Source organism: Aegilops tauschii, chromosome 1 (genome assembly GCF_002575655.3).
Source record: "Aegilops tauschii subsp. strangulata cultivar AL8/78 chromosome 1, Aet v6.0, whole genome shotgun sequence".
NCBI classification, from domain to species: Eukaryota; Viridiplantae; Streptophyta; class Magnoliopsida; order Poales; family Poaceae; genus Aegilops; species Aegilops tauschii.
Genome location: NC_053035.3, coordinates 470131065 through 470157404, shown reverse-complemented (window position 1 = coordinate 470157404; position 26340 = coordinate 470131065). Strand labels below are relative to the sequence as shown.

Genomic DNA, 26340 nt, shown 5'->3' with positions numbered 1-26340 from the left:
TCAAATCCGGTAAAAGGATTGGCAAAAGTTCAGTTAACAATTAAACACTGCTAAAAGTGTGATGGCTGCCGAACATTGTGGCTCCTCCGCAAAGCAGAATGGCAGATCAGAGAAATTACAACAATTTCAAAGGGACAAAGCCAACATTTGAAAATGCCCGAGTCCATGAAGATGTGATCATGGAACCACATGCAGAAGAAACTCATCAACTGATAACATGATCGCAGGAGCATCATCGATATACTCATTGAAGTACTTGCAAACAATATATTAGATTCCTCAAAAAATAAAATTAAAGGTAATATACATAGAAATCATTTCTCAACTTCGTGTGAACTAGTTCATCTTTAATAAGTACCATATAAGAACATCAAACAAATCAGCAACACTATCTCATATGTATAACTCTAACTAGTAGTAGGATGAAGGCGCATTAACTCTCCATTAAGCCACAGGGAAAAGATCTAGCCGTCAATGGATGATCCAAAGATAGTGAGATCTGCCTTGAGGACGCACTTTGATTCTATAAGATAGCCTCTGGACATATCATTGAGTTCCTTGAGTGGCAAGAAGTTGGACAATACCCAGCCTTCTGGACATGTATACACCAAGAGACCTGCCATCACCACAAAAGTAGGATGAACTGTAATTATCAGGGGGTTACAAACAGTAATTCACACACTGCACTGATAGTTAATAAGGACAGCTGAACCTGTAGTTTTAGTGAAGTATTTCCCATTCTTTTGGTCCAGGATAGACAGACTGATTTGAACCACCTTCCTAGACTCGATAAAGAGCTCATCCGAAGAATCCAGGTACAAGCCCAAGGTGAGGCAATCAGTGCTGCTCCTGTTACCACGCGGATGCATGCCGATGTACCTGTTGACAAGAATGGGAAGTGACAATTCAAATACAATTGGGAAAATGTTACTGTAGATATACTAGAAGTAGTGTTCTCTGGTTCCATGCTTAAAGATAAAACTAAAATGGACATCCGAAGTGACAATAAACATTGCCTTGCACAAAGACATGGCCATCGGCCATCGGCAGTGTTCGTTGACACAAACACTAAAAGATGCTTCTGGCTACTATGAGTAACTAGGTATGGAGCTAAAGCATATGTATAAGCAATAATGTTGGATAACACATGCATGGTATTTATGTATATACAATTTGTGATGCAACTGGCAATAGGTATGCATCGTTCTGATGCAGAGGCCGGGGGTTATCCTCCTTTTCGGAAGAAAAAAACACTGGAAATAGGTGAATACCATTTTTGTCCGCCAACTTCAAACGTAGGAGAACGGACAGGACGCTGAGAGTCCAACTCTAGGAAATTGTCCATGGTCCAAGTGTATGTCCCTTTGATGAATCCCTTCTTCTGGACAAAGAGGTTCTGAACTGTGGTAGCCTTCTTCTGAACCACGACAACCTTCTTTTCAGGAGAAGAGACATCAATTTTTAATATCTTCGCACCAAAGACACAGCTATCATCAACTAGAAAAGTAGATGATTTCAGTAGCTCCTCAAGAGGAATCAAGCATTCCTTGTTTGAGTAGGTATTCTTGACATCGAAGTTGTAGTTAGCTGTGTTTAGGTAAAAGTTAAAAATTAGAGAAATAAAAACTTCAATATATCTCAAATAACATATAATAAACTTTTAACCTCGAAAAAACATATAATCAACTTTCACCCCAGTTAAGCATTAAAGGAGAGATCAAAGTAGTGAAATCCATCAAAATAAAGATTATCAAAGTAAAAGACAACATGCATATGAACACTGGTCGAATCAGAAGAGTCTCAAGTGTGACTCACAGTGATAAACTTAACAGTGAAGAAAATATGAAGCGACTTGTTAACGGGAAAAGTAATTGATCATGTTACGACATTAAACTTGTGATGCACTAAGACTATGGACCCAGCTAATAGGATGGATTTTATTTTATTTTTTTTGCGGGGAAATAGGATGGATGTACGTGAAAAAACAGGTTCATAAGTCTACCTTTGGATCCACAATACATTCCTTTTGAATGCTTGAATATTGACAACTCAAACTCTGCATGCACTGTGTGACCTAGCTCCAAGCATACAGGGGATATCCCGAGAGAAAGAGCAACATATTGATTTCCTTTATCATCTTGTTTGTGCTTAGGGTTCACTTGCAGGAACCTGGGAAGGGAATTGAAGAAAACCAAGTAAGTTTGGAAGTCATAACTGAATCAAGCCTAATTTCTTCACTTCATGCCTCCTATCAAGCTTCATTGTCTCGGCTTTTTCATGGGTTTGCGTGATTGTGATTGATATTTCAACCTGACTGAAACATGATTTCTGAGTAATCAACATCCTAAATTATTATGAACTTAGTTAACAGATAGTTACTATATCCACACCAGAAATAATCAGATGATATTTATACAGCCAATAAGTTAATTATGTAATGTTCCTTTTGCGTTATGATGCGTACCACTTGTACCCAGAGCAGTGAAAAGGAGGAGATAATGCCGAGATAGCTTTCGTCTCAACTAGCGCTGAGAAGTCATGAACCTTCCATTCTAAATCTGGAACATGGGTCTTTCCTAGCGGTGCAGGAGCTGAAATTTGACAAGTGCATAAATCAAAGTTATATAACAGAGAGAAAAAAGGAGTGTGGTATGAGCAAATTTATGTGCAAGTTGCAGTTCCAGATAAACAAGTTGCAATATTCACCATGGGGAAAATGGAATGATGCAGAATAGTTCTCTATGTTCAGAGTATATGAATGAAAATCCTGCATAGAGTGATTTGTGAAAAGTGACCACAAGTATATTATGGTAGTTATCATGTCATGAATCTGGGGTACAAACGACAGTACATACGTTTTTCTCTTCTTTTTCGTTTGTTTTGAAGAGGCCACTTTTCTCGATGTATAAATAAATAGCGAGAACTAAGCGCTAACTCAGTGGCAGGAGTTCCGGTTGTTGAACCCGCCCACCCGCGTTCGGATCCTCCCCATGGGGACTCCGCTGGGGTGCTACCGAGTTTATTCGTGGATAGATCTCACTTCGACCTAAGAACGGAAAGTCAAGGGAGAGATCCTTCCCCGTTTAGCCCCTTGGATTAAGCAATATATATAGTCTCTACTGTTGGTTGTTATCAATAAGCATTAGGACCAACGCTGTAATGCATCGGTGGTGTTTCTGCAAAAGCTTTGCTACATTCAACACATGAATATGCATTTTGCAGTCATCTGGTCAATTCATCGACATGATGGTGGTGGCCAGTGCTCAGCTTCCTCAATTTAAAGCTACAGTCTCCTATTTTTAACCTGACATGTACTTAAAGGGGGGTGGTTGTTGTGAATTGCCTCTGACAGACTTATAGCAGAAACAGTCTGAAGTTGAATTGGGCGGGCAAACATACCTGTGCTGCCGGAGTTGCCCATGGCTCCGCCCCTTCCTCTTGGCCTGCAAGTGAAATTGATCATCGCGCCAGCCATGGTAAGGGCACAATGAAAGGACATCTAATTTTGATAAAGATACTGCATAGCTTGATCAGACAGTTTACTAAGGCATACGAAAATTGTTCATGTTGCCACAATGTTCAGGGGTACTCCCAAGACAATTCAGACGGCGGTTTCAGTAGCTAACTCAATCAAAACTAATAAGAACATAAACCCGATTTCTTTCCCAGAGGATCACCAAGAAATTAAGTCCATACTTGATACTAGGTCGAAACCCTGCAACGTAGAAGGCGAAAGCAAAAGTCGGAGAGAGGAGAAAAACCTGGCTGAACTTCGGCGCAGATTCCGCAATTGCTTCCTGGGACGGCGTCTGCTGGAGCTGAGGGAGAGGGGGGTGTTTATGGAGGCTGCTTCTGCTCCGTATTCTACGGTTTGGACTCGTGGGATCGCGACGACTTTTTGTTTTTTTAGAACTCGACGACTGGTTTCCGGTAACCGGACGGTTCCGGGATTTTAGGAGCAGGCCCACGGAAGGGAGAGGACTCGGGCTGAACCCGTTCCTTCCGTGCCTCTCGGTCTGGTTGGCCTTTTGGACCGGCCGCCAGCGGGCCCGGACCGATAAATGAATGGGCCAAAATTCAGGACAAACTACACAATCAAATTTGGAGAGCCTGGTTTTCTCAAAAAGGAAAAATTGGAGAGCTTGGTACTCACATGTCGAGAGCTTGGAAGGGACACCCTTAAGGCAAGGAACTAGCAAAAGGCCCGTGCGTTGCATCGGAAGAAACAAATTTCACCCCTTGCACCCTATCCATGCTACCAGTTCTCTTCTCTGTCACCATTGTTCATGGTGGTCACATTGTCCACTACACGACCAACTTCCACATAAGCCTGAAAATAATAAAGAATTGCATGGCCTAGATGCACAAGTTGGCGAAGGATCGTGTTGAGACCTCGACCACATCCACACAATTCGATTCTTGCTTTTACGTCGCGGTAGTTTAATACCAGTTTGTGAAGGTCATGAACAAACACCAAATTCAGTTTAAAATGATCAGCGCCAAAAACCTTGTTCATATTTTATTTCTTGAGACTTTCAACCCAACAATTCAGAACATACCTCTATGTACTCGAAAGATTGAGGATTTTTGGGCCTGGCGAGGGGATCCAAAGGGTTTATTTCCGGTACGTTCTTCATATCACTTATCATGAAAATAAAGTTGCGCGGGAAGGAGTGGCTGGAACATTAGAGCAGTGCATCAAATGTCGAGCGGAGCATCAAGGGTTGGTCGTCCATATGGCAGACCAAGGTACATTCGAAGTTGAATGATTTTGCTTGGCATCTTCCCCGTTATTCTTTACCAAAAGGGGACGTGCTACACCACTGAAACATGCAGGGCCAGGGCGGAAGTGTGTGTGCTCTATGCGGAGTTACGGATAGATGGAATCAAGTACTAGTAGCCAGCGGCCATCAAGCATTCTTTCTCACTCTGGGTGTAGTGGGGCTCTCTCGGCGCCGGTAGGACAGCCCTTGGGTCAGTGCCCTGCTTCGTGTAAGTCGAAAAAACACACGAAAATGGCAGCACTCATAAAAAGTAGGCAGACTCCGAAACGGCAATGTAATAATTAGTATACCGTCTATGAACAAAACATTAGATCTGGCAAGTTGAAACAAGAACGCGTACTACTCGAATGAAATCTCAATGTCAAAACACCCTAATTCCATAATAATTAAGCAATTGCCACGAACTACTTGTATAGTCTCAATTCCAATATAGGCATGCCAACTTAACTAATTTATGACCGATAGCGTGGAGAAAACAAAGCAAGGAAAGAAAGAAAGAGGGAGAGAAGCAACATCAACATATATCAACAAAATGATCTTGTGAATCACATTACCGCCGCTGCCGGAAGATTGTCCACGTTGTTTGCTGCTGCAGCCGGAGGATTGGCCACGTTGTTCTGCGCGGCCGCCGCTGCCGCCGCCCCCATCGCCCTTGCCAGATGATGATGATGGGGCATGTCTTGCCCGTGCAGAGAAAGTTGTTTAGAGAAGGAGAAGCGTCTGTGTACCGGGGAGGGAGATGAGCTCTTTGGCCAGCGATGGGATGAACCAAGTAGTACAGCCAGTACTATAGGCTAGAGATAGATACATTGATGGTCCGTGAAGTTAAGGTGAAAGCACACTACGGTCACTGTACTTTAGAATACGCTTAATACAGTCACTCAATACGAGTTACCATGATTATACGGTCACTACTTCTACGTAGAGCACCGTATTCTATCTGCATGGCACTTCGTGGACTTGCATTTATTCTTGAATTTATTTCAGGATTTTCGGCGATGAACAAATAAAAAAAACTGCGCGCAACAGTGGGAATTCAAACCGAGATCTATCCACTGCAGTCTAGTATGGATAACCACTCGAGATAGAACATTGGACTACTATCTTAAAATCTTCTTTTATGTAAAAACACACGCATGCACCGATGCATGCACACAAGCGCATGCACGGCACGCACGCACGCACAACATGCTCACGCATGTACCGACGCATGCACAGCACGCACACCATGCACACACATGCACAGCATGCACGCACGCAGGGACGGATTCAAGGGGGGACGAGAGGGGGGGGCAAGGCCCCCCCCCCCCCCCCCCCACCCCCCCGACGATCGCATCGCCCCCTTGATAGCGATCAGATTGTTCGCTACATTTTCTCGCTATAATTGGGCGTGGCTTGCTTCGCCCCCCCTATGGGCTCCCTTAGCTAGGGCCCGTGTACCTTTTCCAAGCAATTGCACGCAAAAGGCCCAAATTCCTGGAAATGAGAAAAGGAAAGCAGCCCACAACGGAAGCAATACGCCCGCCCGAAGGCACAGTTAGATCTCCTCTAATCACCTCTTAAAAAAAGATCCCATCTAATCGCTTCGTTTCCAATCTGCTCCTGCGTTCGAGGTTGCCGCCGGCCGCAGGCCGCAGACCGCCTGCTAGATCGTCTATCGAATCTGGCAGTCGAGAAGGGAAGGAGATATGCAAGCGCCTCCTGTTATCTACGGTGCATTCTGGCCGGCCGGCCGCACGGATGAGCTTGACCAAATGATAAAAACGGTTAGTTTATTTTTATCATCAAATTCGTTCGCGTCTTTCAAATCGTAGAAGTGTAGTCGTAGAACTACAAATATTAAGAACTAGCTAGAAAATGTCGGTCTTTGATGCTGTCTCATAAATCAAATTTTGGATCAATAGCTACGTAGTCTTTGATTATCATGGGCCTGTTTAGATCAGAGCCCCATGTGCCTGACCAAAATCTCTACTTCTAATGGACGAGTTGGTGAATCGTCTCCGCGGTTTATTTTCGCTGTTTTTTTTCGTCTCTCGTCCCATCACCCCCTCCCACCCTGGTCCGCGGTTTATTTTCGCTGAGTTTTTTTCGTCTCTCCTCCCACCCTGGTCATCGGTTTATTTTTCTCTCCATTCTTTATTACAACCAGAACTTTCCTAACGTATAACAAATCACGGATCTAACTTCCTTAAATTATGCAAATCAATCAATTCCTTTTATTGGTTCAATTTGTCTTAGGAAACAAATAACAGATTTTCAGGAAACAAATAATACATTTTAATCTAACTTCCTTAAATTATGCAAATCAATCGATTCCTTTTATTGGTTCAATTTGTCTTAGGAAACAAATAACAGATTTTCAGGAAACAAATAATACATTTTTAATTTAACTTTCCTAACTTATCTAAATCAATTGATTTCTCTTATTAGTGAAATTTGTTTTAGGAAACAAATAACAGACACGTCACAACTTTCCTCCCAATAAATAGTTTCTTAACATTCGCAAACTTTCCTAATCAGACACGTCACAAACGGGCAGGTACTGATATCACGTTACCAGACAATAAAACCCCATTTGCATGGAAATCAGCTCAAAAATCCTAACTTTCTTAAATTTTTACCTTTCCTTGATAACAACCAATATTTTCTATGTTTTCCACCTATTGAAGTAAATCACCCCTCCATAGATATTAGCATTTTTTTGAACTGAGATCTCCGGGTTATGATTTTTTTTTTTGCGATTCTTTCCAATTGTGACCTCTCCTTCCACTCCGGCTCCTTCTCGCATAAACACCTCCACCACAGCCAGGTGACACCGCACCAGACCTCCTGCCTCTCCACACCTTCTCCGCCACCTCCTTCTCGTACTCCATTAACAATCCCTCCGCCACATTTGTCCACGGCGGTGTCGAGGGCATGGCGCAGCAGCGTACTAGCGGTAGAGCAGCGCATAGCAGCAGGAAGCAACACGTAGCAGGCGAGGCGAGCGGCCGATGGTGGAGGGTAGAGATGCGGCCGGCGTGGCTGAGGGGGCGGCCAACAGAAGATGGCCACGACTGGAGGAGGCGCGAGGCAGGGGCGCGACAGCAGGGCGAGCGAAGGGATAGGCGGCAGCAGACGGGGCGAGCGCAGCCAACGAGAGTGTGGCGCGCGGCCAGGGTGTGTGTCGCGCGGGGCACAGTGGTGCGGTGGCTGCGGCGAGCGCGACGGCAGCGGCGGGCGCGACCGACGCGGTATAGCACGGGCGTGGGCATGGAGAGGGAGTGGCCCCGCGGGCGCGGAAGAAGAGCGGCAGGCTCGGGCATGGGCGTGCATAGTAGCGGGCATGTGCCACGGGGTCAATCCGAGGAGCTCGGTGGCTACCCCTGCAATGGCCATGGCGGACGGCAGTTCTCGGCCACGGCGAAATACCTAACGAGAGCAAACGAGAGGGGAAACAGGGGAAAGGCAAGAGGAGATCATGGCGGTGTCAATGGCGCCCTAGGGGAAGACATGGGAGCTCGGGGCGGCGTGGATCGAACGGCAATGTCACGGTGGCCCAAGGTTGCGGAAGACGGCAGCGACGTCGATGCGGGGGTGCTGGACTTGATCTCGTTGGCGCAGACGAAGTAGCGAAGGCGTTCGGAGCTCCTCGACAAGCTCCTAGCCCGCAGGGAGGGCAGTGGCCATGTGGACGGGGTCGGTCATGGTGGCCGTGGCGTCTGACTTCGTCCAGATCGACGGGATCGAGCGAGCGAGGAGGAGAAGTGGATTGGGAGGGGGCATCGAGGAGGAGTGAGGCCATGGGGGCAGGGAAGGAAGAGCGTCACCCTTATCCATTCCCCTTCGACGGCAGCGAGGTGGTCGGGCGGGAGCCCGGCTCTGTAGCGACGCGGCTCGGGGAACAGGAGAAGACGACCGCGCGGGGACTGGACCGCTGAGCCGGTTCGGTGGCAAGGCCCGGGGGACAGGGCGAATCCCCTTTTACATCGTCCATTTGGTTTTTCAATGTATTCTAATCTGTTCCTCCTTTTTAACACCGTTTTCTATTTATTCTTATCAACTAAATGATCTCTACTCCTAATGTCTCAGTTGGTAGTCTCCGTTCTGGGTTTATTTTCGTCCCACCTCCCGAGTGAGGGAGAGGGGGGGGAGAGTGAGGAAGAGGGAGGGGGAGGGTGTGTGTGTGAGAATTTGATGGTAAAAAAGGTCGTCAATGTCACTTAATATGTATGAGAATATTAAATGTAATATTAACATAATTGATATTGAACTTTTAAAGTTAATGTGGCCCCGTTGTAACGCACGGGCGTTCTTCTAGTATTTGGAGTTGATGAGTTTGATAGCCACTGTTTGATTGTGATCGAATTATTTGGGTCTCCCTAGCTCCATGTTTGATTGTGATCGAATTATTTGGGTCTCCCTAGCTCCATTACCTTGTCCTGTTTAGAAAACTATTTTTTTTAACGAGGCGTTGGTGCTCCTTCCCTTTCACCAAAATTTGGTGTGCCGTTGGTTAGCTAGGAGAACACAACACATTTGAAATCGACCCTAGATCTTCCAATATGTACAACATTATATGTCTATATATATCCTATGGCTTTTACACTTCTAGGTCTTGCCCCCCATCTCTATTTTCTGGCTCCGTCCCGCACGCACACACTGGCACAGCACCTATGCGGCCACGCACAACAATGCACGTACGCAACACATGCATGCACAAACACTGGGGGGTGCATGGAGGTGTGCGCTATCTGCGAGGACATCAGGCGAAGAGCTTGCCCACAACTGCGCCATGCGCGATCTCTTGGAGCATCTTTTTGTCGTCGTTGCTTGACAACGGACCAGAGCCGAAGACGACAACGACCACGGCCTTAGAGCACCAGGGCAACGTACGCGAGCACACAAGCACGTATGAGTACCCATGAGCCGCCTCTACTCCTACTGCCTGAAGTGTCTACGAAGGCGACTGCATGCCTGACGATGATGGGCGACGAGAGCTTCTCAGACTCGGATCGTGAGGAGACGAGACAACCAACGACAGGAGGCACAAGAGGCAGGGCGAGTGCTAGGGCCATGGTGGCAAGGCGATGAGGCTCTTCGAGGAACTGACCCGGCAGGTGATCAAGAGCGGCTCACGTGCGAGGACGACTCCATGCAGTAGCACATTGATGAAGAGCATGTGTCAAGTAGGAGCACGTTGACCGCAGCAGGCAGCAAGCACAAGAAAAACATGAGTGTCTCGAGGACGACGAAGGGGTTGGCCATGGCGAGGCACGTCACGGCATCGAGACGACGGCGTTGTCCGGCTTGTCGAGCATGGCGCTGGTTCTTGTCTCCATGGACATCAGGTAGAGGCCGCACGCATGCACACACCATACGCACTCATAGGAAAATTCTAAATAAAAAGTTACGCATAACACACACTAGCGCATACGCACAGCACAAATGAAAAAAAAACCTGTTAAAAATATGCATGCAGTACATATACTGTTAAACTTTAACCGTCGGCTTAGAACAAAAATGATGACGTCCTTGGTGCTTAGCGCGTGATGTTTATTTCCCGAGGGTCGCAAGTTCGAAACCCCAGCCTTGCACGCATTTATTTTTCTTCGTTTCTCTCTAATATTCACTGACATGTGGGACCTATAGAGTCAGGGTTGCCCTAGACTATTTGACTGTTCAACCGAGCAAAATACGGTTCTCTACGGAGAAGCAGTGACCGTATAATCACCACAACTCGTATTCAGTGACCGTACTGAGCGTATTTTGAAGTACAGTGACTGTATTGTGCTTTAACACTAGTAGAAAAAAGGTCATTTGTCCCGGTTCGTAAGGCCCATTTGTCCCGGTTGGGGAACCGGGACTAAAGGGTCGGTACTAAAGCCCTATAACTTTAGTCCCGGTTCTTACACCAACAGGAACAGATGGGGCTCCACGTGGCCGCTGCGGCTTGCCCTGGCAGGGGGGTCTTTTGTCCCGGTTGGTAGCACCAACCGGGACCAATAAGCTACCACGCGTCAGCATTTCAGGACTAGGGTTTTTGTTTTTTTTCTGAAGGGGGTGGTTTGGGGGGTTTTGTATGGTTAATTTAGGTGTTTCATATATTGTGTTAGGTAGCTAATTATTAATAGAGAGAAGTGTCCTCTCTTATCTCCGTGCTTGGTCGACGCTACGTACTATACGTAAAGAGAGGACTCGGCACGCTAGCTAGTAAGCAAATGAAGGAAACCATTAAGTATGGAAGATCGTCATGAACATATGCATACAGAGAGAAGTGATATCGACCTCTCCTTCTTCGAGAGATTGGTCGAACAACAAGTTTTCGTATATCTATCCGACGCTACTGGCTACATATATACAATATCAGATCTCTTACAATCCCCTAACATTTGAACTCAACTTCCACATGGTATTCTCTGGCTTTATTGATGACGTGATCAAGAAAGAATGCCGCCAATTCCTCTTGAATCACTTTCATGCGATCTTGTGGTAGGAGTTCATTCCGCATCTGCCACGTCTAATTTGAAGAAGGGGGTTAATACATATATATGAATGAAACTTAACATAAATGATGGTGTAATAAAATGAAATTGTGAATATTATTGCTTACGCACATCATATTGTCTTTTAGAGTAGCCCCGCTTATTTTTGCAGGTCGCGTTGTAGATGAACTCGCACACGTAGTATCCATAGTAATCATTCCTGGGTTCCTGCCACAAGCACTTTACGAGAAATAGAGGTCAATCAAACTGATAATGGAGCATTATAAATGGCATTGATGAAAGTAGCTAGAATCAACGGGATCGATATGCGCGGAACCAGCCAGCTAGTAGTACTTACTTTCGAGTATGTAAATCGCAGCTCCCCCGGCAGTCCCGAAGATTGTGTGGTGAATAGTTTTCAAACCTTGTGAGACAAAGAAAACAATTACTTGATATTAGGAAATGAACAAAGTTGTCGATATGGTGCGATAATGATCGATTGAACTTACTTCTTGAGCATTTTAGTCATGTCCGCATATTCCTCGGGATCTTTTCGTCTCGAGTCTAAGACGGTTACAAGTCCCTGCTCAAGCTTAATCTCTAGGAGAATATAGTGGAACCTGTGCACGCATACATAACTCATCAATTACATTACTATAACCTCGAGTAATAAGGGAAACCGAATATGCACAAGACAATGGCACTCACTTAAAGTTGTAAGGAAAGAGTATTTTATCTTTGTTTTGATTTATTAGCAATGATTTGAGCAAGTTTTCCTCGGTGTCTTTAGCATGAAATTTAACCGTAAATTCATCTATGAGATTTGTGTTAATGAACCCAATATCATAGATTTCTGCTTTTCTGCATTCAACGATCTTCAATCTGAATAATATAGTGAGGATAATCATATATACATGCAATTAAAGAGCTGAGCTATATATAGAGACTTAATGACAGAAGTAGTACTTACAGATAGTAGCAAGTGACCGTTAATTTATCGAGGGCCTTTTGATTGAAAAACTGGAAGAACTCCTCAAATGGAAGAGTCAACAGTTCAATTCCAACGAGGTCGTGCTCCTCTTTAACTCTCAGCGTCAAAGTATCCTTCCCCCCAGACTCTCTGCAGATTTTCATGTACCAATCATGGAATCTTCGAATCATCGTTGTTAGAGATCTTTAATCTTTGACGAGAGGCTTCCCGTAATGGTATTTGTGTTCGTCCACCTCCATTGTATCATAATGTACATCGTCGGGCAGGTAATCTCCAAGATTGGTATTGGACAAAATCTCTGGATAATTAGCGACGATATCGCTAGACGCCTTGAGCGGGGGGCACGATTGGTTCGCTTGTTCGCCGAGCTGGGCAATTTTTTCCCAGCTCGCCGTTCTGCTAACCTTCGATCACTAATAGTACTTCCCGGCCGCTCCGCTTCGATATATGACCTTTCAATAATGCGCTCATAGTTATTTTCGGCGGAGACGGTGGTGGTTTCTTCAGGGTATCGATAGTGCGCTTTGCTTTCACCGTATCTATCTTCTCCTCCGAAGGTGGATGTTTCTTTGCTTTCACCCCTTCAAAGAAGTCCCTCACTTCAGCTTCCACGATCTTCGCTTTTCCTCCATGGTCCTCTCGTATGGTAACTTTGAAGCAAATATGCCCTAGAGGCAATAATAAAGTTGTTATTTATATTTCTTTATATCATGATGAATGTTTATTATTCATGCTAGAATTGTATTAACCGGAAACTTAGTACATGTGTGAATACATAGACAAACAAAGTGTCACTCGTATGCCTCTACTTGACTAGCTCGTTGAATCAAAGATGGTTAAGTTTCCTAGCCATAGACATGAGTTGTCATTTGATTAACGGGATCACATCATTAGAGAATGATGTGATTGACTTGACCCATTCTGTTAGCTTAGCATTTGATCGTTTAGTATATTGCTATTGCTTTCTTCATGACTTATACATGTTCCTATGACTATGAGATTATGCAACTCCCGAATACCGGAGGAACACTTTGTGTGCTACCAAACGTCACAACGTAACTGAGTGATTATAAAGGTGCTCTACAGGTGTCTCCGATGGTACTTGTTGAGTTGGCATAGATCAAGATTAGGATTTGTCACTCCGATTGTCGAAGAGGTATCTCTGGGCCCTCTCGGTAATGCACATCACTATAAGCCTTGCAAGCAATGTAACTAATGAGTTAGTTGCGGGATGATGCATTACGGAACGAGTAAAGAGACTTGCCGGTAATGAGATTGAGCTAGGTATTGAGATACCGATGATCGAATCTCGGGCAAGTAACATACCGATGACAAAGGGAACAACGTATGTTGTTATGCGGTTTGACCGATAAAGATCTTCGTAGAATATGTAGGAACCAATATGAGCATCCAGGTTCCACTATTGGTTATTGACCGGAGACGTGTCTCGGTAATGTCTACATAGTTCTCGAACCCGTAGGGTCCGCATGCTTAACGTTCGGTGACGATCGGTAATATGAGTTTATGTGTTTTGATGTACCGAAGGTAGTTCGGAGTCCCGGATATGATCATGGACATGACGAGGAGTCTCGAAATGGTTGAGACATAAAGATCGATATATTGGATGACTATGTTTGGACTTCGGAAGGGTTCCGGGCAAGTTCGGATGAATACCGGAGTACCGGGGGGTTACCGGAACCCCCCGGGGAGTGTAATGGGCCTCATCGGCCTTGGTGGAGAAGAGGAGGGGCGGCCAGGGCAGGCCGTGCGCCCCCTCCCCCTCTAGTCCGAATTGGACAAGGAAGGGGGGCGCGGCGCCCCCCTTTTTCCTTCCCCCTCTCTCCTCCTTCCTTCCCTCCTACTCCTACTCTTGGAAGGGTTGGAGTCCTACCCCGGTGGGAGTAGGACTCCCCTTGGGGCGCGCCTAGGAGGCCGGCCCCCTCCCCTCCTCCACTCCTTTATATACCGGGGAGGAGGGGACCCCATGCACACACAAGTTGATCATTGATCTTTTAGCCGTGTGCGGTGCCCCCCTCCACCATAATCCACCTCGGTCATATCGTAGGGGTGCTTAGGCGAAGCCCTGCGTCGGTAGCATCATCATCACCGTCATCATGCCGTCGTGCTGATGGAACTCTCCCTCAAAGCTCTACTGGATCGTGAGTTCGTGGGACGTCACCGAGCTGAACGTGTGCAGATCATGGAGGTGTCGTACGTTCGGTACTAGGATCGGTCGATCGTGAAGATGTACGACTACATCAACCGCGTTGTCATAACGCTTCCGCTTACGGTCTATGAGGGTACGTGGACGACACTCTCCCCTCTCGTTGCTATGCATCACCATGTTCTTGCGTGTGCGTAGGAAATTTTTTGAAATTACTACGTTCCCCAACAGTGGTATCAGAGCCAGGTTTATGCGTAGATGTTATATGCACGAGTAGAACACAAGTGAGTTATGGGCGATACTAGTCATACTGCTTACCAGCATGTCATACTTTGATTCGGTGGTATTATTGGATGAAGCGGCCCGGACCGACATTATGCGTACGCTTACGCGAGACTGGTTCTACCGACGTGCTTCGCACACAGGTGGCTGGCGGGTGTCAGTTTCTCCAACTTTAGTTGAATCGAGTGTGGCTACGCCCGGTCCTTGTTGAAGGTTAAAACAGCACATACTTGACGAAATATCGTTGTGGTTTTGATGCGTAGGTAAGAACGGTTCTTGCTCAGCCCGTAGCAGCCACGTAAAACTTGCAACACCAAAGTAGAGGACGTCTAACTTGTTTTTGCAGGGCATGTTGTGATGTGATATGGTCAAGACATGATGCTAAATTTTATTGTATGAGATGATCATGTTTTGTAACGGAGTTATCGGCAACTGGCAGGAGCCATATGGTTGTCGCTTTATTGTATGAAATGCAATCGCCATGTAATTGCTTTACTTTATCACTAAGCGGTAGCGATAGTCGTAGAAGCAATAGTTGGCGAGACGACAACGATGCTAGATGGAGATCAAGGTGTCGCGCCGGTGACGATGGTGATCATGATGGTGCTTTGGAGATGAAGATCAAAGGCACAAGATGATGATGGTCATATCATATCACTTATATTGATTGCATGTGATGTTTATCCTTTATGCATCTTATTTTGCTTAGTTCGACGGTAGCATTATAAGATGATCTCTCACTAAATTTCAAGGTACAAGTGTTCTCCCTGAGTATGCACCGTTGCGACAGTTCTTCGTGCTGAGACACCACGTGATGATCGGGTGTGATAAGCTCTATGTTCACATACAACGGGTGCAAGCCAATTTTGCACACGCAGAATACTCGGGTTAAACTTGATGAGCCTAGCATATGCAGATATGGCCTCGGAACACTGGAGACCGAAAGGTCGAGCGTGAATCATATAGTAGATATGATCAACATAGTGATGTTCACCATTGAAAACTTCTCCATCTCACGTGATGATCGGACATGGTTTAGTTGATTTGGATCATGTGATCATTTACATGACCAGAGGGATGTCTATCTAAGTGGGAGTTCTTAAGTAATATGATTAATTGAACTTTAATTTATCATGAACTTAGTCCTGATAGTATTTGCATAACTATGTTGTAGATCAACAGCTCGCGATGTAGCTCCCCGTTTATTTTTGATATGTTCCAAGAGAAAAACTATGTTGAAAGATGATAGTAGCACTGATGCGGACTAAGTCCGTGATCTGAGGATTATCCTCATTGCTGCACAGAAGAATTATGTCCTTGATGCACCGCTAGGTGACAGACCTATTGCAGGAGCAGATGCAGACGTCATGAATGTTTGACAAGCTCGGTATGATGACTACTTGATAGTTTAGTGCACCATGCTTTATGGCTTAGAACCGGGACTTCAAAAATGTTTTGAACGCCACAGAGCATATAAGATGTTCCAAGAGTTGAAATTGGTATCTCATACTCATGCCCGTGTCAAGAGGTATGAGACCTCTGACAGTACTTTGCCTACAAGATGGAGGAGAATAGCTCAACAAGTGAGCATGTGCTCAGAATGTCTGAGTACTACAATCACTTGAATCAAGTGGGAGTTAATCTTCCCAATAAGATAGGGATTGACAGAGTTCTCTAGTCACTATCACCAAGTTACTAGAACTTCGTGATGAACTATAATATGCAAGGGATAACAGAAACGATTCCCAAAGCTCTTCGCGATGCTGAAATCGGCGAAGGTAGAAATCAAGAAAAAGCATCAAGTGTTGATGGTTGACAAGACCACTAGTTTCAAGTAAAAGGGCAAGGGAAAGAAAGGGAACTTCAAGAAGAATGACAAGCAAGTTGCCACTCCCGTGAAGAAGCCCAAAGCTAGACCCAAGCCTAAAACTAATTGCTTCTACTGCAAAGGAAATTGTCACTAGAAGTGGAACTGCCCTAGATACTTGGCGGATAAGAAGGATGGCAAAGTGAACAAAGGTATATTGGATATACATGTTATTGATGTGTACTTTACTAGTGTTTATAGCAACCCCTCGACAGTTGATACTGGTTCAGTTGCTAAGAGTAGTAACTCGAAACGGGAGTTGCAGAATGAACAGAAACTAGTTAAGGGCGAGGTGACGATGTGTGTTGGAAGTAGTTCCAAGATTGATATGATCATCATCGCACACTCCCTATACTTTCGGGATTAGTGTTGAACCTAAATAACTGTTATTTGGTGTTTGCGTTGAGCATGAATATGATTTGATCATGTTTATTGCAATACGGTTATTCATTTAAGTTAGAGAATAATTGTTGCTCTGTTTACATGAATAAAACCTTCTATGGTCATACACCCATTGAAAATGGTTTGTTGGATCTCGATCGTAGTGATACACATATTCATAATATTGAAGCCAAAAGATGCAAAGTTAATAATGATAGTGCAATTTATTTGTGGCACTGCCGTTTAGGTCATATTGGTGTAAAGCGCATGAAGAAACTCCATGCTGATGGGATTTTGGAATCACTTGATTATGAATCACTTGATGCTTGCGAACCATGCCTTATGGGCAAGATGACTAAGACTCTGTTCTCCGGAACAATGGAGCGAGCAACTGACTTATTGAAAATAATACATACTGATGTATGTGATCCGATGAGTGTTGAGGCTCGCGGCGGGTATCGTTATTTTCTGACCTTCACAGATGATTTGAGCAGATATGGGTATATCTACTTGATGAAACATAAGCCTGAAACATTTGAAAAAGTTCATATAATTTCAGAGTGAAGTGGAAAATCATCGTAACAAGAAAATAAAGTTTCTACGATCTGATCGTGGAAGAGAATATTTGAGTTACGAGTTTGGTCTTCATTTGAAACAAAGCGGAATAGTTTCGCAACTCACGCCACCTGGAACACCACAGCGTAATGGTGTGTCCGAACATCGTAACCGTACTTTATTAGATATGGTGCAATCTATGATGTCTCTTACCGATTTACCACTATCGTTTTGGGGTTATGCATTAGAGACAGCTGCATTCACGTTAAATAGGGCACCATCTAAATCCGTTGAGACGACACCATATGAACTGTGGTTTGGCAAGAAACCAAAGTTGTCGTTTCTTAAAGTTTGGGGTTGGGATGCTTATGTGAAAAAGTTTCATCCTGATAAGCTCGAACCCAAATCGGAGAAATGTGTCTTCATAGGATACCCAAAGGAGACTATTGGGTATACCTTCTATCACAGATCTCAAGGCAAGACATTCATTGCCAAGAATGGATCCTTTCTAGAGAAGGAGTTTCTCTCGAAAGAAGTGAGTGGGAGGAAAGTAGAACTTGATGAGGTAACTGTACCTACTCCCTTATTGGAAAGTAGTTCATCACAAAAATCTGTTCCTGTGACTCCTACACCAATCAGTGAGGAAGCTAATGATGATGATCATGTAACTTCAGATCAAGTTACTACCGAACCTCGTAGGTCAACCAGAGTGAGATCCGCACCAGAGTGGTACGATAATCCTGTTCTGGAGGTCATGTTACTTGACCTTGATGAACCTACGAACTATGAGGAAGCGATGATGAGCCCAGATTTCGCGAAATGGCTTGAGGCCATGAAATCTGAGATAGGATCCATGTATGAAAACAAAGTATGGACTTTGGTGGAATTGCACGATGATCGGCAAGCCATTGGGAATAAATGGATCTTCAAGAGGAAGATGGACGCTAATAGTAGTGTTACTATCTATAAATCTCGAATTGTCGCAAAAGGTTTTCGACAAGTTCAAGGTGTTAACTACGATGAGATTTTCTCACTCATAGCGATGCTTAAGTCTGTCCGAATCATGTTAGCAATTGCCACATTTTATGAAATCTGGCAAATGGATGTCAAAACTGCAATCCTTAATGGATTTCCTAAAGAAGAGTTGTATATGATGCAACAAGAAGGTTTTGTCAATCCTAAAGGTGCTAACAAAATGTGCAAACTCCAGTGATCCATCTATGGACCGGAGCAAGCATCTCGGAGTTGGAATATATGCTTTGATATGTTGATTGAAGCATATAGTTTTATACGGACTTGCGGTGAAGCCTGTATTTACAAGAAAGTGAGTGGGAGCACTACAACATTTCTGATAAGTATATGTGAATGACATATTGTTGATCGAAAATAATGTATAATTTTTCTGGAAAGCATAAAGGAGTTTTTCATAAGAAAGACCTCGGTGAAGTTGCTTACATATTGAGAATCAAGATCTATAGAGATAGATCAAAACGCTTGATAAGTTTTTTCAATGAGTACATACCTTGACAAGATTTTGAAGTAGTTCAAAATGGAACAGTCAAAGAAAGAGTTCTTGCCTGTGTTACAAGGTGTGAAATTGAGTAAGACTCAAAGCCCGACCACGACAGAAGATAGAAAGAGAATGAAAGTCATTCCCTATGCCTCAGCCATAGGTTCTATAAAGTATGCCATGCTGTGTACCAGATCTATTGTATACCCTAAACTGAGTTTGGCAAGGGAGTACAATAGTGATCTAGGAGTAGATCACTGAACAGCGGTCAAAATTATCCTTAGTGGAATAAGGATATGTTTCTCGATTATGGAGGTGACAAAAAGTTCGTCGTAAAGGGTTACGTCGATGCAAGTTTTGACACTGATCTAGATCTAAGTCTCAATCTGGATACATATTGAAAGTGGGAGCAATTAGCTAAAGTAGCTCCGTGCAGAGCATTGTAGACATAGAAATTTGCAAAATACATACGGATCTGAATTTGGCAGACCCGTTGACTAAACATCTCTCACAAGCACAACATGATCACACCTTAGTACACTTTGGGTGTTAATCACATGACGATGTGAACTAGATTACTGACTCTAGTAAACCTTTTTGAGTGTTGGCCACATGGCGATGTGAACTATGGATATTAATCACATGGTGATGTGAACTATTGGTGTTAAATCAGATGGCGATGTGAACTAGATTATTGACTCTAGTGCAAGTGGGAGACTGAAGGAAATATGCCCTAGAGGCAATAACAAAGTTATTATTTATATTTCCTTATATCATGATGAATGTTTATTATTCATGCTAGAATTGTATTAATCGGAAACTTAGTACATGTGTGAATACATAGACAAACAAAGTGTCACTAGTATGCCTCTACTTGACTAGCTCGTTGAATCAAAGATGGTTAAGTTTCCTAGCCATAGGCATGAGTTGTCATTTGATTAACGGGATCACATCATAAGAGAATGATGTGATTGACTTGACCCATTCCGTTAGCTTAGCATTTGATCGTTTAGTATATTGCTATTGCTTTCTTCATGACTTATACATGTTCCTATGACTATGAGTTATGCAACTCCCGAATACCGGAGGAACACTTTGTGTGCTACCAAATGTCACAACGTAACTGGGTGATTATAAAGGTGCTCTACAGGTGTCTCCGATGGTACTTGTTGAGTTGGCATAGATCAAGATTATGATTTGTCACTCCGATTATCGGAGAGGTATCTCTGGGCCCTCTCGGTAATGCACATCACTATAAGCCTTGCAAGCAATGTAACTAATGAGTTAATTGCGGGATGATGCATTACGGAACAAGTAAAGAGACTTGCCGGTAACGAGATTGAGCTAGGTATTGAGATACCGACGATCGAATCTCGGGAAAGTAACATACCGGTGACAAAGGGAACAACGTATGTTGTTATGCGGTTTGACCGATAAAGATCTTCGTAGAATATGTAGGAACCAATATGAGCATCCAGGTTCCGCTATTGGTTATTGACCGAAGACGTGTCTCGGTCATGTCTACATAGTTCTCGAACCCGTAGGGTCCGCACGCTTAACGTTCGGTGACGATCGGTAATATGAGTTTATGTGTTTTGGTGTACCGAAGGTAGTTCGGAGTCCCGGATATGATCACGGACATGACGAGGAGTCTCGAAATGGTTGAGACATAAAGATTGATATATTGGATGACAATGTTTGGACTTCGAAAGGGTTCCGGGCAAGTTCGGATGAATACCGGAGTACCGGGGGGTTACCGGAACCCCCCGGGGAGTGTAATGGGCCTCATGGGCCTTGGTGGAGAAGAGGAGGGGCTGCCAGGGCAGGCCGCGCGCCCCCTCCCCCTCTAGTCTGAATTGGACAATGAAGGGGGGCGCCCCCCTTTTTCCTTCCCCCTTTCTCCTCCTTCATTCCCTCCTACTCCTACTCTTGGAAGGGTTCGAGTCCTACTCCCGGTGGGATTAGGACTCCCCTTGGGGCGCGCCTAGGAGGCCGGCCCCCTCCTCCACTCCTTTATATACCGGGGAGGAGGGCACCCCATGCACACACAAGTTGATCATTGATCTTTTAGCCGTGTGCGATGCCCCCCTCCACCATAATCCACCTCGGTCATATCGTAGCGGGCGAAGCCCTGCGTCGGTAGCATCATCATCACCGTCATCACGCCGTCGTGCTGACGGAACTCTCCCTCGAAGCTCTACTGGATCGTGAGTTCGTGGGACGTCACCGAGCTGAACGTGTGCAGATCGCGGAGGTGCCGTACGTTCAGTACTAGGATCGGTCGATCGTGAAGACGTACGACTACATCAACCGTGTTGTCATAACGGTTCCGCTTACGGTCTACGAGGGTACGTGGACGACACTCTCCCCTCTCGTTGCTATGCATCACCATGATCTTGCGTGTGCGTTTGAAATTTTTTGAAATTACTACGTTCCCCAACAAACTTCTCTAGAGGCTTGAGAGATGGGCCGAATCTGTATTGCCTCCCGCCTCTGGCTGTACTACTAGACGCCGGAGCAGACGGAGCGGTTGCGGCTGTCTTCTTTCCTTGCTTATGAGGCGGAGGAGAAGCACTACGACGCGCCGGAGCAGCCAGAGCGGCGGTGGGTCTCTTCCGCCCTTGCTGACGAGGCGGAGAAGGAGGAGGCTGGCTGCTCGGGCGCGCCGGCGCAGGCGGAGTGCCGCCACGCGCCGGAGAAGGAGGCAGAGTGCCCTGATCACTCGCGGGAGGAGGAGGAGGCGGAGGAGGAGGCGGAGTGCCCTGACTCGCCGGAGGAGGAGGCGGAGGCGGAGGCGTCCAGTTCGGAAGGTTGATGAGCTCCTTCCGCCATAGGCATGGAGTCTTCAGAGCAGAACCCAGCCGAGTCTCCCCTTCACCGGTAGGGTGGTCAAGCTCAAGCTCCTCAAATCCCTCCGTTATTTCGTCCACCGTCACCCTAGCATATCCTTCTGGAATTGGACGGCAGTGAAAAGTTGCGCTGGGTTCAGGAGGTCGAACAGAGCCGACAACTGCCTTGACTTTCCAGTTCTGCCATTGCGTCATAAGGTGGCAATGTTGAGACTCTGTGATAGCATCCACAGGGTAGCTAGCAGGAGCCGTGAAGACAGGCTCCAGCTGAAGCAGCTCGGTGGAAGCCACGCTGCTTCTCCGCTGAGATGGCGGGGTAGCTTCGGCAGGTCGCTTGCTGTGAACTGCTTCTCGTTCCTCTAGCGCTTGTACCTTGCGTGCATCTTCTGCAGTTGGGTATCCTGCACTTTCCTCCTCCTCTCCTGGCATTTGTAACTGCCTGCGTCCGGAAACCCAGCCTTCCACGGAACGGAGCCTGGCGTGCCTCGCGTCCGTCCAGGGTGCTCAGGATTCCCGAGGGCCATTGTGAGCTCGTCATTCTCTCTGTCTGGAACGAACGTCCCTTGCTGCCCTGCGGCGATATAGTCCTGAAGCTTTGTGACGGGTATTCGCAGTTGCTCGTTCATCCAAACGCACTTCCCTGTTACAGGGTCCAAGGTTCCGCCAACCCCGAAGAACCAAGTCCGGCAACGGTCTGGCCAGTTCAATGTCTCCGGTTCGACCCTTTTATCAAGTAGGTCATTCTCAGCCTTGGCCCATAACGGCCGGGCTTTGAGGTAGCCACCTGACCCCGTGCGATGGTGATGCTCCTTCTTCGCAGCATTTATCTTGTTTGTCGCTGTCATCTTCTTACTCTTGTCCGATGTCTTGTGGGCCACAAATGCGTCCCAGTATTCTTTGATCTTCTCATAACGGCCGGTGAATTCTGGTGTCTTTTCTTTGTCGACAAACATTGTTTTCAGCTCATTCTTCCACCTCCTGAATAGATCTGCCATCTTCTTAAGAGCATGAGACTTGATCAATGGCTCTTTAACTGGCTTCTCCGGATCCTCCTCTGGCAGTAGGGTGAAATTTGCCTTCAGCGCGTTCCAAAGATCATCTTCCTGCCTATCATTGACATAAGACACCTCGGGGTCTTCCTTCTTAGGCTTATACCATTGGTGGATGCTGATCGAGATCATGTCCCTAACAAGAACCCCGCACTGAGCAGAAAATGCTTCCTTGGTCCGGATGGGTTCAATCGGTTGGCCATCGCGCGCGATTGCTGTGATCGTGAACCTTTCATCCGAGCGCAACTTTTTCTTTGGGCCTCGTCTCTTTACCGAAGTTGTGCTCGATCCGGAGGGCTAGAAAAAATAAGAAAGACGAGAGTTACTATGTGTACATACCAAAACAATGAATGCATCAATTAGCTAGTCAGCACAGGCTTAATTAATATATATATATATATATATACCTGGCCGGACTCTGTTCGGTCACCGGAGCGTCATCACGGTCTCCTTCTTGCACCGGCATTCGGTCACCGGAGCCATCATAATCATGTCCTTCCTCCTCCATTGTTCGATAACCGTAGCCTGCTTCACCCTCTCCTTCCAGACCATCGGTTTCGTTGAGATACGACATGACATCACCTCCGGCTGCGATTATGCCCCCCAACACCTGTTCTGCTTCCTCGTCTCGGACGTGCTCCATAGTTACTGCAAATATTACAACATGGCAATTATTATACAGACATGACAGATGGATATATTAGTGGCAAACGTAGACCTAGCTAGCTAATCACAACAAGGAATCATATTAGTGGCCTCGATGCTTCTCTAGGGTTTGGGATGGCCTCGGCAATGCTTCAAGGGTTCAGGGTGGCCTCGACGACAACACTCTGTTAACTTGGTAAATTTGGGTAGCCTCGGCAGCACTTCTAGGGTTTGGATCAACTTGTGCACATTGCCAGACCCTCGACCGCTCGGCGATCCACGACCCTCTACGTACCCTATTTCCCGATCCTCGACCCCCTCATGTCACGTTTGTCTAGTGTCAAAGGATTCAACAAAACCATGTCTTCATCATTAGGCGAAAGTAACAGGCGCATGATGGTACGAAGCTCTGCAAAGTTGTTCTGGAACGGAGTCCCAGATAGGAACATTCGCTTTTTCATACAAAGTTCAGCAAGAGCCTTCCGAATATCGCTATTTGGAAGGCCTTTGCAGAAATTCGTACAAAAAGGCGAATTATCCTATCCAGGACTTCGTTCCAGAACAACTTTGCACAACTTCGTACCATCATGCCTCGGTTACTTCCAGCTAATGATGAAGCCATGGATTTCTTCAATACTTTGACACTACCTAGGCAACCTCTCGACCCCTCGGCGATCCTCGACCCTCGACCCTCGACCCCTCGGCGTTCCTCGACCCTCGAACCCTAGGCCCCTCGATGACCCTCGAACCCTGGTGACCCTCGAACCTCTACCCTAGTTCCCGACCCTCGCCCCTCGAACCCTCGGCGACCCCCCCCCCTCATGTCGAAGTTATCAGGGAGGGGGTATATCGACCGCCCCCCCCCCCCCTCATGTGGAAGTTATCGGGGAGGGGTATATCGACAACGTCATACCCAATAAAAAATAAGAATAGGAAGAAGAAGAAGAAGAAAAAAGAGGAGAAGAAGAAAGGAATAGAGGAGAAGATCGAAGAAAAAAAAGAAGAAAAAAAAAGAGGAGAAGAAGAAAGGAATAGAAGAGAAGAAAAAAATAGAATTATATTCTATTTTTTTCTTCTTCTCCTCTATTCCTTTCTCCTTCTCCTCTTTTTCTTCTTTTTTTTCCTCTTCTTATTTATTTCTCCTATTCTTCCTCTCCTCTTCTTCTCCTTCTTCTTCTCCTTCTTCCTCTTCTTATTTTCTAATGTAACTTTTGCATATATAAAACTTTTCTAAAAATGTAATGTTTGCATATATAAAACTTTTTCTTCTTCTAACTTTTGCATACATAGATAAAACTTTTCTAAAAATCTAACTTTTGCATATATGAACATATATACACAGAGAACATACATACATATATACATTTTTATAAAAATGCAAAAAACAAATCATCATATATATGAACAAAAAACCTGGAAAAAAAACAGGACATATAATCATATATACACACATACATATAATCACACATATACATATAACCTGAAAAAAACATCATATATATGAAAAAAAACAGAGAGGAAGGCCGGCGGCCGGACCAAACGTGGCGGCGGCGTGTGGTCGGGGCAGGCCGGGGGCGTGGGGCGGCGTCGGGGCAGGGGCACGGGCGCGGCCGGGGCGGCGCGTCGGGGCAGGGGCGCACGGGCCGAGGGCGGCGCGTCGGGGCAGGGCAAGGGCGCGGGGCGATGGTGACGAGGAGCGGGCGGCGAAGGTGACGGCGACGAGGAGCGGGCGGCGAAGGTGACGACAACGAGGAGCGGGCGGCGAAGGCGAAGGCGACAAGGAGCGGACGGCGAAGGCGACGGCGACCGCGGGGCGGCGACGGCGAGCACGGGCAGCCTGGCGGCGTCGATGAGTTCGGCGTCGTCAGGGGGCAAATGGTCGATGAAACTGAAAAATTTACAAGTCCTGCTTATATACACAGCGCATTGGTCCTGGTTTTAGGCACAAACCGGGACGAATGCCCCCCTTTGGTCCCGGTTCGTGCCACCAACCGGGACCAAAGGTCCACGAACCGGTACCAATGCACCCCTTTAGTCCCGGTTGGTGCCACCAACTAGGACCAAAGGCCTTGTGTTGTCCGCGTCGCGGCCAAAAGTTTAGTCCCACCTCGCTAGCTGAGAGAGCTCGAGAGTGGTTTATAAGCGCTGCTGCGCCCACCCTCTCGAGCTCCTCTCAACTGTAGGCTTTCGGGCCTATCCTGTCACTTTGTGCCTGTGGGCCTACTAGGCCTGTTGCGGGCTTGAATCCTGGCCCATGGTTGGGTTTCTAGTCGTATTCAGGCCGTGGTGGCCCAGTAGGTGGCACTTTTTTTGTTTTCTTTGTTGCTTTATTTATTTTATTTTGTTTCTACTTACAACAAAATACTTACTGTTGCTATTTCATTTTATTTTATTTTATTTCTACTTATTTATTAAATTTTATTTTGTTTCTACTTATTTATTTTATTTTGTTTCTACTTATAATGTTTTGAACAGAAAATACTTTGATAATTTTAGTTGATTCCTTTTGCTGTTAGAGTTTCATTAAAGTTTTCTAGTTCATTCTTTTTTCTATTAGAGTTTCATTAAAGTTTATTTTGTTTCTACTTATTTATTTTCTTTTATTTTTTGCTTTTTTATTGATTTTATGTAAATTCTTTTTTGCTTTTAATGTTTTGAACAGAAAATACTTTGATAATTTTAGTTGCATAAATTTTATATAATTTTAGTTTCAATAATACTAGAGGTTTATAAAAGCTTTTTAGTTGATTCCTTTAGTACCGGTTCTAAGGCTGTTACAAAGGCATTTCATTTAGTACC

General features: G+C 45.5%; 1 protein-coding gene across 2 annotated transcripts; it reads right to left on the bottom strand.

Annotated features, from left to right (window-relative positions):
* Positions 1 to 253: 253 nt before the first annotated feature.
* LOC109774771 (MATH domain and coiled-coil domain-containing protein At3g58410-like) lies at positions 254 to 2829 on the bottom strand. 2 transcript variants are annotated; one of them, XR_012181162.1, is made up of 4 exons: positions 2465 to 2829; positions 1272 to 2169; positions 713 to 879; positions 254 to 616 (listed from the first exon to the last, which is right to left on the bottom strand). XR_012181162.1 is itself a non-coding variant. In XM_073496050.1 (3 exons), the coding sequence occupies exons 1-3, from the start codon at positions 1343 to 1345 to the stop codon at positions 465 to 467; spliced, it is 393 nt and encodes a 130-aa protein (XP_073352151.1). In that variant the 5' UTR covers positions 1346 to 2829; the 3' UTR covers positions 254 to 464. The 2 variants fall into 2 exon arrangements, 1 of the variants encoding a protein (XP_073352151.1); XM_073496050.1 differs by having other exon boundaries at positions 1272 to 2829.
* Positions 2830 to 26340: the final 23511 nt, after the last annotated feature.